This window comes from Neovison vison, chromosome 1 (genome assembly GCF_020171115.1).
Source record: "Neovison vison isolate M4711 chromosome 1, ASM_NN_V1, whole genome shotgun sequence".
Taxonomy (NCBI): Eukaryota; Metazoa; Chordata; class Mammalia; order Carnivora; family Mustelidae; genus Neogale; species Neogale vison.
Window position 1 is genome coordinate 98,550,834 of NC_058091.1, and position 13,525 is coordinate 98,564,358.

Sequence of the window (13,525 nt, forward strand, 5' to 3'; positions counted from 1 at the left end):
TGTGTCTGTTGGCCATCTGGATGTCTTCTTTGCAGAAACGTCTGTTCATGTCCTCTGCCCATTTCTTGATTGGATTATTTGTTCTTTGGGTGTTGAGTTTGTTAAGTTCTTTATAGATTTTGGACACTAGTCCTTTATCTGATATGTCGTTTGCAAATATCTTCTCCCATTCTGTCAGTTGTCTTTTGGTTTTGTTAACTGTTTCCTTTGCTGTGCAAAAGCTTTTGATTTTGATGAAATCCCAAAAGTTCATTTTTGCCTTTGCTTCCCTTGCCTTTGGCGATGTTCCTAGGAAGATGTTGCTGCGGCTGAGGTCGAAGAGTTTGCTGCCTGTGTTCTCCTCAAGGATTTTGATGGATTCCTTTCTCACATTGAGGTCCTTAATCCATTTTGAATCTATTTTTGTATGTGGTGTAAGGAAATGGTCCAATTTCATTTTTCTGCACGTGGCTGTCCAATTTTCCCAACACCATTTATTGAAGAGGCTGTCTTTTTTCCATTGTACATTCTTTCCTGCTTTGTCGAAGATTAGTTGACCATAGAGTTGAGGGTCTATTTCTGGGCTCTCTATTCTGTTCCATTGGTCTATGTGTCTGTTTTTGTGCCAGTACCATGCGGTCTTGATGATGACAGCTTTGTAATAAAGCTTGAAGTCCGGAATTGTGATGCCACCAACTTTGGCTTTGTTTTTCAATATCCCTTTGGCTATTCGAGGTCTTTTCTGGTTCCATATAAATTTTAAAATTATTTGTTCCATTTCTTTGAAAAAGATGGATGGTACTTTGATAGGAATTGCATTAAATGTGTAGATTGCTTTAGGTAGCATAGACATTTTCACAATATTTATTCTTCCAATCCAGGAGCATGGAACATTTTTCCATTTCTTTGTGTCTTCCTCAATTTCTTTCATGAGTACTTTATAGTTTTCTGAGTATAGATTCTTAGCCTCTTTGGTTAGGTTTATTCCTAGGTATCTTATGGTTTGGGGTGCAATTGTAAATGGGATTGACTCCTTAATTTCTCTTTCTTCTGTCTTGTTGTTGGTGTAGAGAAATACAACTGATTTCTGTGCATTGATCTTATATCCTGACACTTTACTGAATTCCTGTATAAGTTCTAGCAGTTTTGGAGTGGAGTCTTTTGGGTTTTCCACATAGAGTATCATATCATCTGCGAAGAGTGATAATTTGACTTCTTCTTTGCCGATTTGGATGCCTTTAATTTCCTTTTGTTGTCTGATTGCTGAGGCTAGGACTTCTAGTACTATGTTGAATAGCAGTGGTGATAATGGACATCCCTGCCGTGTTCCTGACCTTAGTGGAAAAGCTTTCAGTTTTTCTCCATTGAGAATGATATTTGCAGTGGGTTTTTCATAGATGGCTTTGATGATATTGAGGTATGTGCCCTCTATCCCTACACTTTGAAGGGTTTTGATCAGGAAGGGATGCTGTACTTTGTCAAATGCTTTTTCAGCATCTATTGAGAGTATCATATGGTTCTTGTTCTTTCTTTTATTGATGTGTTGTATCACATTGACTGATTTGCGGATGTTGAACCAACCTTGCAGCCCTGGGATAAATCCCACTTGGTCGTGGTGAATAATCCTTTTAATGTACTGTTGAATCCTATTGGCTAGTATTTTGGTGAGAATTTTTGCATCTGTGTTCATCAAGGATATTGGTCTATAGCTCTCTTTATTGATGGGATCCTTGTCTGGTTTTGGGATCAAGGTGATGCTGGCCTCATAAAATGAGTTTGGGAGTTTTCCTTCCATTTCTATTTTTTGGAACAGTTTCAGGAGAATAGGAATTAATTCTTCTTTAAATGTTTGGTAGAATTCCACCGGGAAGCCATCTGGCCCTGGGCTTTTGTTTGTTTGGAGATTTTTAATGACTGTTTCAATCTCCTTACTGGTTATGGGTCTGTTCAGGCTTTCTATTTCTTCCTGGTTCAGTTTTGGTAGTTTATATGTTTCTAGGAATGCATCCATTTCTTCCAGATTGTCAAATTTGTTGGCGTAGAGTTGCTCATAGTATGTTCTTATAATAGTTTGTATTTCTTTGGTGTTAGTTGTGATCTCTCCTCTTTCATTCATGATTTTATTTATTTGGGTCCTTTCTCTTTTCTTTTTGATAAGTCTGGCCAAGGGTTTATCAATTTTATTAATTCTTTCAAAGAACCAGCTCCTAGTTTGGTTGATTTGTTCTATTGTTTTTTTGGTTTCTATTTCACTGATTTCTGCTCTGATCTTTATGATTTCTCTTCTCCTGCTGGGCTTAGGGTTTCTTTCTTGTTCTTTCTCCAGCTCCTTTAGGTGTAGGGTCAGGTTGTGTACCTGAGACCTTTCTTGTTTCTTGAGAAAAGCTTGTACCGCTATATATTTTCCTCTCAGGACTGCCTTTGTTGTGTCCCACAAATTTTGAACCGTTGTATTTTCATTATCATTTGTTTCCATGATTTTTTTCAATTCTTCTTTAATTTCCCGGTTGACCCATTCATTCTTTAGAAGGATGCTGTTTAGTCTCCATGTATTTGTGTTCTTTCCAAACTTCCTCTTGTGGTTGAGTTCTAGCTTCAGAGCATTGTGGTCTGAAAATATGCAGGGAATGATCCCAATCTTTTGATACCGGTTGAGTCCTGATTTAGGACCGAGGATGTGATCTATTCTGGATAATGTTCCATGTGCACTAGAGAAGAATGTGTATTCTGTTGCTTTGGGATGAAATGTTCTGAATATATCTGTGATGTCCATCTCATCCAGTGTATCATTTAAGGCCTTTATTTCCCTGTTGATCTTTTGCTTGGATGATCTGTCCATTTCAGTGAGGGGAGTGTTAAAGTCCCCTACTATTATTGTATTATTGTTGATGTGTTTCTTTGATTTTGTTATTAATTGGTTTATATAGTTTGCTGTGCCCACGTTGGGGCCATAGATATTTAAAATTGTTAGATCTTCTTGTTGGACAGACCCTTTGAGTATGATATAGTGTCCTTTCTCATCTCTTATTATAGTCTTTGGCTTAAAATCTAATTGATCTGATATAAGGATTGCCACTCCTGCTTTTTTCTGATGTCCATTAGCATGGTAAATTCTTTTCCACCCCCTCACTTTAAGTCTGGAGGTGTCTTCGGGTTTAAAATGAGTTTCTTGGAGGCAACATATAGATGGGTTTTGTTTTTTTATCCATTCTGATACCCTGTGTCTTTTGATTGGGGCATTTAGCCCATTAACATTCAGGGTAACTATTGAGAGATATGATTTTAGTGCCATTGTATTGCCTGTAAGGTGACTGTTACTGTATATTGTCTCTGTTCCTTTCTGATCTACCACTTGTAGGCTCTCTCTTTGCTTAGAGGACCCCTTTCAGTATTTCCTGTAGAGCTGGTTTGGTGTTTGCAAATTCTTTCAGTTTTTGTTTGTCCTGGAAGCTTTTAATCTCTCCTTCTATTTTCAATAATAGCCTAGCTGGATATAGTATTCTTGGCTGCATGTTTTTTTCGTTTAGTGCTCTGAAAATATCATGCCAGCTCTTTCTGGCCTGCCAGGTCTCTGTGGATAAGTCAGCTGCCAATCTAATACTTTTACCATTGTATGTTACAGACTTCTTTTCCCGGGCTGCTTTCAGGATTTTCTCTTTGTCACTAAGGCTTGTAAATTTTACTATTAGGTGACGGGGTGTGGGCCTATTCTTATTGATTTTGAGGGGCGACTAAATGGTCTTCTTGTTCCAGTAGAACTTCTAGTTCCAGTGAAGGTTTAGGTTCACACCCTTGTCTACCTACAACACCATTCTAGTATTTTTCTCTTCAGGGGAGGAAATTTGCAAAATAAAGTCAGGATAAAAGAAAGCTTTAAAATTAATCTGAAAGCTTGTCAACTCAAGCTTTTGATATTTTAAAATGTTTTTAAATATGCACTAGAATGTGCCATTTTTACTCCCCACTGATGCTCCCGAGAGGTCCTAGGGTTTGCTCTATCTGTCATGTGTATTTCTGAGTGCAGTGAGGGTGTGTTAAATTGCCACCCAAAGAGTCTGTGCTGGATTGATGATTTGAGTCTCCTTCATATGAATTCTCTGAGAATGAATATGTCATTAATATGCATTTATAGGGGACTCCTAGAGAAAATGGACTTGAGGCTTTGTTTTCATTTTGAAACCAATGGTTATAGTTTTGTTCAAATTTTTTTTTAAAGATTTTATTTTATTTATTTGAGAGAGAGACAGTGAGAGAGAGAATGAGCGAGGAGAAGGTCAGAGAGCGAAGCAGACTCCCCATGGAGCTGGGAGCCTGATGTGGGACTCGATCCCGGGACTCCAGGATCACGCCCTGAGCCGGAGGCAGTCGTCCAACCAACTGTGCCACCCAGGCGTCCCTCAAATTTTTGAGTCTGCAGAAATTCTAAGATTTTTTTTTAAAAGATTTTATTTATTTATTTGATAGAGAGAGATTAAAGTAGGCAGAGAGGCAGGCAGAGAGAGAGAGGAGGAAGCAGGCTCCCTGCTGAGCAGAGAGCCCTATGCGGGACTTGATCCCAGGACCCTGAGATCATGACCCGAGCCGATGGCAGCGGCTTAACCCACTGAGCCACCCAGGCACCCAGAAATTCTAAGATTTTTGACACAGAAGTGAAGTTAGTGGGGTTAAGGTCTTTAAGCCATCTCTTCAAGGACCACATTACTAAGTAGTCTGTATGTAGTTTGAAGTATCTAGAGCAGACTTCAGCAAACTTTTTCTGTGAAGGATCAAATAGTAAATATTTGAGGCTTTGTAGCTATCTTAGTCAACTTGAGCTGCTGTAATAAAATACCATATACTGGTGCCTTACATAATAAAAATTAATTTTCTCATTCTGATTAAGTTTCTGGTGAGGGCTCTCTTCCTGGATTTAGATAGCTGCTTTCTTGCTATGTCCTCATGTGGCCTTTCCTCAGGGTGGGTCTGCTGAGAGATAGGTCTTCCTCTCCTTACAAAGCCACCAATTCATTTGGTTCAGGGCCCCACTGTTGGGACCTCACTTAAGCTTAATCACTCCCTAAAGACTTTGTCTCCAGGTACAGTCATATTAAGGGTTAGAGCTTCCTCATACAAATTTCTGGGGGGAGGGAGACGAAATTCAGTCCATAGTAACAGCCCATGTGGTCTCTATCACAGCTACTCAAACCTACCCTTGTAATGGGAAAGCAGTCATTGGCAAATACCTGCTAATTATTTACATAATTATTTATAGGTACTGAAATTCAAATTTTGTATCATTTTCATGTGTTGTGAGTTTTATTCTTTTGATTTTTAAAATAATTTAAATATGTAAATAAAACGTTCTTAGATTGGCAGTCATACAAAATCAGGTGGCAGGGATAAATGGGTCCCACGGGCCATGGTTTAACACCCTTCAGTTTAGAAAATAGGAGTGATGAGTATTTATTCTCCCAGAGTGGTTCTCTTTAGAGGAAGGCACTGGATGTTTTTTGGATGAGAGACTAATGCAATGCCATTTTCCCCTTCCTTGTGTGTTATAGGTGCTGAAATTTGCTGCCTATTTCCAAGAAGATGTTCCTATGTCAACTGAGGAACATTATAGGATTCGTCAAGTGAACATTTACTACTATCTGGAAGATGACAGCATGTCTGTCATGGAACCTGTTGTGGAAAACTCTGGGATCCTTCAAGGCAAGTTAATCAAACGCCAGCGGCTAACCAAGAATGACCAGGGAGACCATTACCATTGGAAAGACCTAAATCGAGGAATAAACATTACAATTTATGGCAAAACTTTCCGCATTGTTGACTGCGACCGATTCACACAGGTATAGTATACATTTCCGGAAATTGTCGTGTCTGAAGCATCATTCTAATTTACAGAAGGATATGTTTCATTTATAAGGGTAAGAGGAGGGGAGCCTGGGTGGCTCAGCCAGTTAGGCATCTGCCTGGGGCTCAGGTCATGATCTTGGGGTCCTGGGATCCAGCCTTGTGTGGGACTCCCTGCTTGGTGGGCAGTATGCTTGTCCCTGTCCCTCCCACCCCTGCCTGTGCTCTCTCCCTCTCAAATAAACAAATAAAATCTTTAAAAAGGGAAAGAAAAATATAAGGGTAAGAGGAGGACTCTGGTAATCTGTCCTGTATGGATTATTATGTAGGTTAATGAGGTGTTTGTGTGTGCATTGCTGTGTGTCAACACAGTGTAGTGACATCACTTTTTTCACAATGATATGGATACATATCCATTCAAATAAAATTAAACTTTCACCATCATTTGATAAGAAATCAGTTGATAAGAAACTGATTTCTGAATCATTTGATAAGAAACCAGTTCCCATGCCAGTTCACGTGGAGAATAGGAGAGGTAACACCCTTGATGGGACAGAAATATGAAAGAGGAATTGGATGATTTATCTGAAGTTTGAGTTACAAAAGTAATATTACCTTTATTAGCTGATATGAGCCTAACATTTTTTTGTGCAATTCATATTTTTCCTATAAATCATACTAGCTATATTTGGGAGAAACTTGCTATCTAAAGATTTCTGGAAATAAAACAATTTTTAAAGGAGAATGCTTGTTTATATCAAGAAGAATTCTTCATTTCCTCTATTTCATAAGTATAGATTTTTGATACATTTTAAAAAAGTTATGTGTACGTATATAGACTCAGGAGAATCCTTTCTTTAGCACAAAATGTAGGTATTAGAAAGCCAGTTCTGAATTTTCTGAATTTGTCTTAGATTAAACAATTTCTAGAAGCAAAGATATGTTTCTGAATTATTTTGTGCCTTTAATCCCATGTTACCAAATGCCACATGTGATTAATCTTTACCACGTACTGAGTTCCTGTGAATTCACTCATTTAATGCTTTACATTTAATAATTTACTTAGTAAATACTTACTGGGTGCCTGCTCTGTGCCAGGCATGGTTCTGGGTGCCAGATACATAGACTTGCCCTTATAAAGGCTATTACATTCTGGCTGGAGGAGACAAAAATAAGCAGACAAGTATGTAACATGTCAGATGCTGCTTAGAGCTGCAGAAGAAACTAGAGCAGAGAAGAGGGAAGGGGAAGCAGAGGGAACTTCTGTGTGAAGAGGCTGGTCAGGAAGGCCTCACTGATAGGATGACAGATGAACAGGGCGCCTGGGTAGCTCAGTCATTAAGTGTCTGCCTTTGGCTCAGGTCATGATCCCTGGCTTCTGGATCGAGCCTGCATTGGGCTCCCTGCTCAGCAGGAAACCTGCTTCTCCCTCTCCCACTACCCCTGCCTATATTCCCTCTATTGCTGTGTCTCTCTCTGTCAAATAAATAAATAAAATCTTTAAGAAAAAAAAAAAGATAGCAGATGAACAGAGACCCCAAGGAAGTGAAGGAAGGAGCCCTGGCATCCGTGCCATCCCAAAGCAACAGTGACAAACAGTACAGAAGGTAGAGGTGCTCGACCATCTTTGGAAAAACAGATTTTTCTCTCTCATTTTTTAGGTTTTTGAGGTCCTTTTTTTCATAGGCAGTTTCAGAATTGTATACTGAGGAATTATAAAATATTATTTAGGGGTGCCTGGGTGGCTCAGTGGATTAAAGCCTCTGCCTTCGGCTCAGGTCATGATCCCAGGGTCCTGGGATTGGGTCCTGCATTGAGCTCTCTGCTCTGCAGGGAGCCTGCTTCCTCCTCTCTCTCTCTCTCTCTCTGCCTGCCTCTCTGCCTACTTGTTATCTCTGTCTGTCAAATAAATAAATAAAATCTTTAAAAAAATTATTTAAATTTCAGGTACTGTGATAATTTTTACAGTTGTCTCTTTATGAACAATTTGAATATCAGCAGTTCATTGCTGAGCAGTAAGTCAACTCTCCTAAAGAGAGAGGCTTAACCAACTGAGTCACCCAGGCGCCCCAACTCTCATTGTTGATGGTAGTTCTGTTCTAGGAAGTCACCACAAGCCCTTAATCATTAGCAACTACGGATCCCTCACCCTAGGAAAAATAAGGAGTTAGGTTTCTATAACTTTCTTTAATGCGTGTTTCTGTTTAAAGATGCCATGTTTAAAATATTCTGTTGAGGGGCACCTGGGTGGCTCAGTGGATTAAGCCTCTGTCTTCAGCTCAGGTCATGATCTCAGGGTCCTGGGATCGAGTCCTGCATCGGGCTCTCGGCTCAGCAGGGAGCCTGCTTCCTCCCCTCTCTCTCTGCCTGCCTCTCTGCCTACTTGTGACCTCTGTCAAATAAAAAAATATATATATATATTCTGTTGATTCATGAGCATTAACTTATGGTTGGCAGCACTGGGGCTCATGCCTGAAGGGAGCGTAGCTCACACATGGACTTTCTCCTGAAGGAATGTCACGGCCACCTGTGTGTGTGTGTGTTGCTAAAAAGTACATAACATAAATGTGACCCCTAGATCTAGACTTTATTACCAGTAGTATAGCAGGTGTGAATCCTACCCCATATATGCATGTGTGTGGGAAATACTGTTTTGTGTTTTAAAAAATAACTTAAAACCTACTTGAGCTGCCATCCAACTGGGCTGCTGTTTCTATTCACCCTCAGCTTTGCCAAAAATTCCAGGCCCTAAGAACAACAAGACGGCACACCCAGGCCTGCTGCGGTCACACAGGCAGGGTCCATAGGCTGTCTGTGAGCAAGGACACCTCCTGGATGCTTTGATGTTAGGTCAGATACTGAGACCCCGAATGCCTGAGACTGATGTGCCTGACCCGCTGCACGTGTGCTCTGAGCATCCCTAAGCACACGTGGGGTGTCTTGCTCTTCTGAGACCCATCAACTTGTGTCTGTTTTCCAGTCTGGGAGAATTTCCCCCTTTTTCTCTCCTTGCCTTCAAAGACATTCCCTTCTCTCCCGTCGTTTTGAGATACCTCAGAATAATCTCTTCAAAGAGTTTAGGCCTTTCCTAAGAGATAGGAAGAATAGTCAACTTCAGGAAGCTTCTGCATTCCTGCCCAAATCCCCAAGGTAAGGTTAACAGAGGGCCTGGTCTGTTGAAAGCAACAGAAAGAGTAAAAATCCCATTAAATACCTCAATCAATAATCCTGCTACACTAATACATCATTTCAAGGGAGAGGAGAATAGTGTTAGTCATTATCTCCGGCTCAGTAGTTTTAATAGACATTGAGACCACAGTGTTTTAATATTGAAAGATATTGGAGACTGTTCAGTGAAACTTTAAATACTAAGGTTACAAGCTAGTTAGCAGCAGAGCTAATATTAGAACCCAAATATTTTGGTTCTGGGTCCTGTATATTTTCTATTGAATTGTCCAAAAGCACATGACACAATTCCCAAAAGAAACCCATATTTCAGATTAATTTCTAATTCTAGAATGTAAACAGATCCCATGCCATTGTTCTTTTCTGATTACTTAAAAATATACAGCTTATTGTCCTGCTTTTATGAAGAAGAAATGCCAAGTTGTATTAAAAGATATAGTTCCTGAAAATATTGTATTTACTTATAATTAGCAAATCAAACAAGATCATGTTAAGTTCAGATGCTTTCCTTAACTTTATCTGGTGAGATTTGAGTACTTGGCTTGTGTCTCCTATTTTGCTACAGTATTTTCTGGTCTAAAATAACCAGTGATTCTTTTCCTTCTTAGAGGCGGGTGGAGATGGGGACTTAATCAAATAATTGGTTTTGGTGAGTTGGAAAGTTGGGAATTTGATTTCAGCTTAACTTAGCTTGCCCCCATATCTGATATGAATTACATATTGTTTGAAACTGTGGTTGGGTTTCAGATGTGTGTATGTAAGCAACCCCAGGACTTACTCTGTTCTTGGGCATCTAACTGAATTTCATTGATCTAAATTCATATTTGGAGCCAGTTACCTTATTATTATGTCTTCCAGTTAACTTAGCATATTGCCTAGAAGCTTTACAATATTTATCAGTAATTACCAATTAACTTAGCATATTGCCTAGAAGCTTTACAATATTTATCAGTAATTACCAATCTGCATCATAGTGTTGGGTCAGTTGGAGGCTTAGTGCAGCTAAGATTTGCCTCACACTGAAGCTAATGATTAATTTGGACAATGGCATAGAAATGATTATTATGCTTCTCTTTATACCATCAGTTATTACTTATGGAAGCTTCAAGAAAGATGATCATTATTACTTTTGCATGATGTAGGTATTTTTAGAAAGTCAAGGAATTGAATTAAATCCCCCAGAGAAGATGGCTCTTGATCCTTACACTGAACTCCGGAAACAGCCTCTTCGTAAGTATGTCACCCCATCGGATTTTGACCAACTGAAGCAGTTTCTCACCTTTGATAAACAAGTAAGTAACTAAGCACGTCAGTGGCTTTGCTCATCTCCAAATGTTATGTATGTTTATTAGCCAACTGTTCTGGTAGATGTGTGTTTTAAAATGTTACATCGGTAATTTAGCCATTTGGAGACAATGCTATCTTTCTGGTTTCATCTAGAGTTGGAGGTACAGGAATGTCCAAGTATTGTATTAGAGACTGACACCCAAAGATATTATGGAGTTAAGTCCTAGGAATTCCACCAAACTTTTCAATCTTAAAGCAATTCCTGAGCTATGTCTGCTTCCCACTTTACATTTCCAACTGATTGCTTCTTTTCCCAAATAGGAGTTCATTTTATAACCTTCTTTGGGAAACCCTAACTGATTTATTGGGAAATTTCAAAGCTATTTCATCTAGGTAGGTTTCTAATGATAAAATAGTAATTTCACAGAAATCCCATCGCAGATGCTTTCTTGTTAAATTTTATATGAATGTCTGAGTACAGAGGAGTCTAGGTATTTTCCAGCTTTGTTCCAACCATCCTATCCTCCCCACTGTGGGTTGGTGTGTGGGAGCAGATTTGGTCTTCTCCTTTCTGTACAAAAGATGGGGAGATCATCCTCAGTGCTTCTTTGCTGCGGGTGTTCTCTCAGAAATGTAATTCCTTTTAGTTCAGAAGAATTTGCCTAGCACTAACATCTTCTTTTAAGGACATTCTATATATCAATAATGTATCTGTTATTCTTTTGTCTTTAAAGATTGTGTTGTTGATACTGTTACTAGAAGAGATATGTTGATAGATAAAAAGGACTGATTAATAAATGAAAATTCTTTCAATACTAATTACATATAAACTGTTTATATATACCTTTATTAATAAATATAAGCCCCTGTATAAAACATGCTGCTCTTTTTTCTCTTGTTTGTTGTTGTTGTTGTTGTTTATTGAGGTATAATTGATGTATATTATATTAGCTTCAGGATATAACATAGTGATTTGACAATTGGATACATTGCAAAGTTATCACCACAATAAGTCTAGTTACCATCTGTCATATTACAAAGCTAATATAATATTGTTGACTATATTCCCCATTCTGTACATTACGTTCCCATGACTTATTTATTTTATAACTGGAAGTTTGTACTTCTTAATCTCCTTCACCTACTCCACCCATTCCCTCCCGAACCTGCACCCCAAGCTCCCTACCCTCTGGCAACCACCAGTCTGTTCTCCATATCTATGAGCTGGGTTCGGTTTTGTTGCTTTTTAGATTCCACATATAAGTGATATTAAGCAATATTTGTCTTTCTCTGTCTGACTTGTTTCACTTAGCATAATACCCTCAAAGTTCATCCATGTTTTTGCAAAGGGCAAGACTTCATTCTTTCATGTGGCTGAGGAATATTCCATTGTATGTATAAATCACATCTTTCTCCATTAATCCTTTGGTGGACAGGTTATTCCCAAATCTTGGCTATTATAAATAATGCTGCAATGAACTTGGGGTGCTTATATCTTTTTGTATTAGTGTTTCATTTTCTTTGGAGGCTACCTAGTAGTGGAATTGCTGGATCATATGGTATTTCTATTTTTAATTTTCTGAGGCACCTCATATTGTTTTCCATAGTGGTCGCACCAGTTTACATTCCTACAACAGTGTACGAGGGTTCCTTTTTCTCCAGCAAGCACTTGTTATTTCTTGTCTTTGGGATGATAGCCATTTCTTGTCTTTGGGATGATAGCCATTCTAACAAGTATAAGTTGATATCTCATTGGTGTTTTGGTTTGCATTTCTCTGATGATTAATAATGTTGAGCATCTTTTTATGTGCCTGTTGGCCATTTGTGTCTTCTTTGGAAGAATAACTATTCAGATCCTCTGCCAATTTTTTTTAAAGATCAGAATTTGTGGGGTTTTTTTGTTATTGAGTTGTAGGAGTTCTTTATATATTTTGGATGTTAATCCCTTCTGTATCAGATATAATTTGCAAATATCTTCTCCCTTTCAGTAGATTACCTTTTCACTTTGTTGGTAGTTTTCTTCATTGTATAAAGACTTTTTAGTTTGATGTAGTCTCATTTGTTTATTTTTGTTTTTGTTTCCCTTGCCTTTGGAGTCACATCTAAAGAAACATGGCTCAGATCACTGTCGACAAGCTTACTGCCTCTGTTTTCTCCTAGGAGTTTTATGACTTCAGATCTTTAATCTATTTGGAGTTTATTTTTGTGTATGGTGGTCTATGAGAAAGTGGTCTAGTTTCATTCTTTTGCATGTAGCTGTCCACAGTGTTCCCTGCATCATTTATTGAAGAGACTGTCTTTCCCCATTGTATATTCTTGCCTCATTTTTCATAAATTAATTGACCATAGAAGTGTGAGTTTGTTTCTGGGCTGTCATTTCTGTTCTGTTGATCTATGTGATCTATTGTCTTTTGCCAGTACCATACTGTTTTGATTACTATAGTTTGAGATCAGGGAACATGATACCTCTGCCTTTGTTCTTTCTCAAGAGTTTTTTGGGCTATTCAGGGTCTTTTAGGGTTCCACACAAATTTTAGGATTCTTTTCTCTAGTTCTGTGAAAAATACCATTGGAATTTTGATAGGAATTGCATTAATTCTGTAGGTTGCTTTAGTTAGTATGGACATTTTAACAATATTAATTCTTTTATGGTGAGCACAAAATATCTCTCCATTTATTTGTGTCTTCTTCAGTTTCTTTCATCAGTGTCTTATAGTTTCCATTGCTTTTTTAATTCGGCTTCTCTTTCACTGACTAATATTTTGGATGAAAGTGAATTCTGCTTTTTCAGTACAAACTTATAAGCCTGCTATTTAATACTTTCCAGCTGTTGACATCTGGTATATAATTTCAGATGTTTTTGTATCTTTGGTGAATTTTTTTTTATGAGATTACTTCATTGTTTTTGTAGCTTTTTCCATCATTGTCTGATATATGAATGCCAAAGTACTTAAGTTAATCTCTCCACTTGTAGAATTCCTAAGTCACTACTTTGGGTTCTTCAAAGGTTCTTCGATTCTATGCAATCTGGGATGATACAGACAGCATGTTTGGTGAATGTCGGACCTACATCATTCATTACTATCTTATGGATGACACAGTGGAAATTCGAGAAGTCCATGAACGAAATGATGGGCGAGATCCTTTCCCACTCCTGATGAACCGCCAGCGCATGCCGAAGGTTTTGGTGGAGAATGCAAGTATGTTTATTCAGTTTATCCTCCTTAATTGGGACATCTTC

General features: G+C 38.4%; 1 protein-coding gene across 3 annotated transcripts in view; it reads left to right on the top strand.

The window, feature by feature from the left end:
- EFHC1 (EF-hand domain containing 1) overlaps positions 1 to 13,525 on the top strand; it is a 67,916-nt gene that overhangs the window by 12,117 nt on the left and 42,274 nt on the right. For all 3 annotated transcript variants that reach the window (XM_044252827.1, XM_044252817.1, XM_044252836.1), the window contains 3 exons: positions 5,520 to 5,807; positions 10,140 to 10,289; positions 13,292 to 13,484. In XM_044252827.1, the coding sequence (XP_044108762.1) occupies positions 5,520 to 5,807; positions 10,140 to 10,289; positions 13,292 to 13,484 (631 nt within the window). The remainder of the gene's footprint in view (positions 1 to 5,519; positions 5,808 to 10,139; positions 10,290 to 13,291; positions 13,485 to 13,525) is intronic.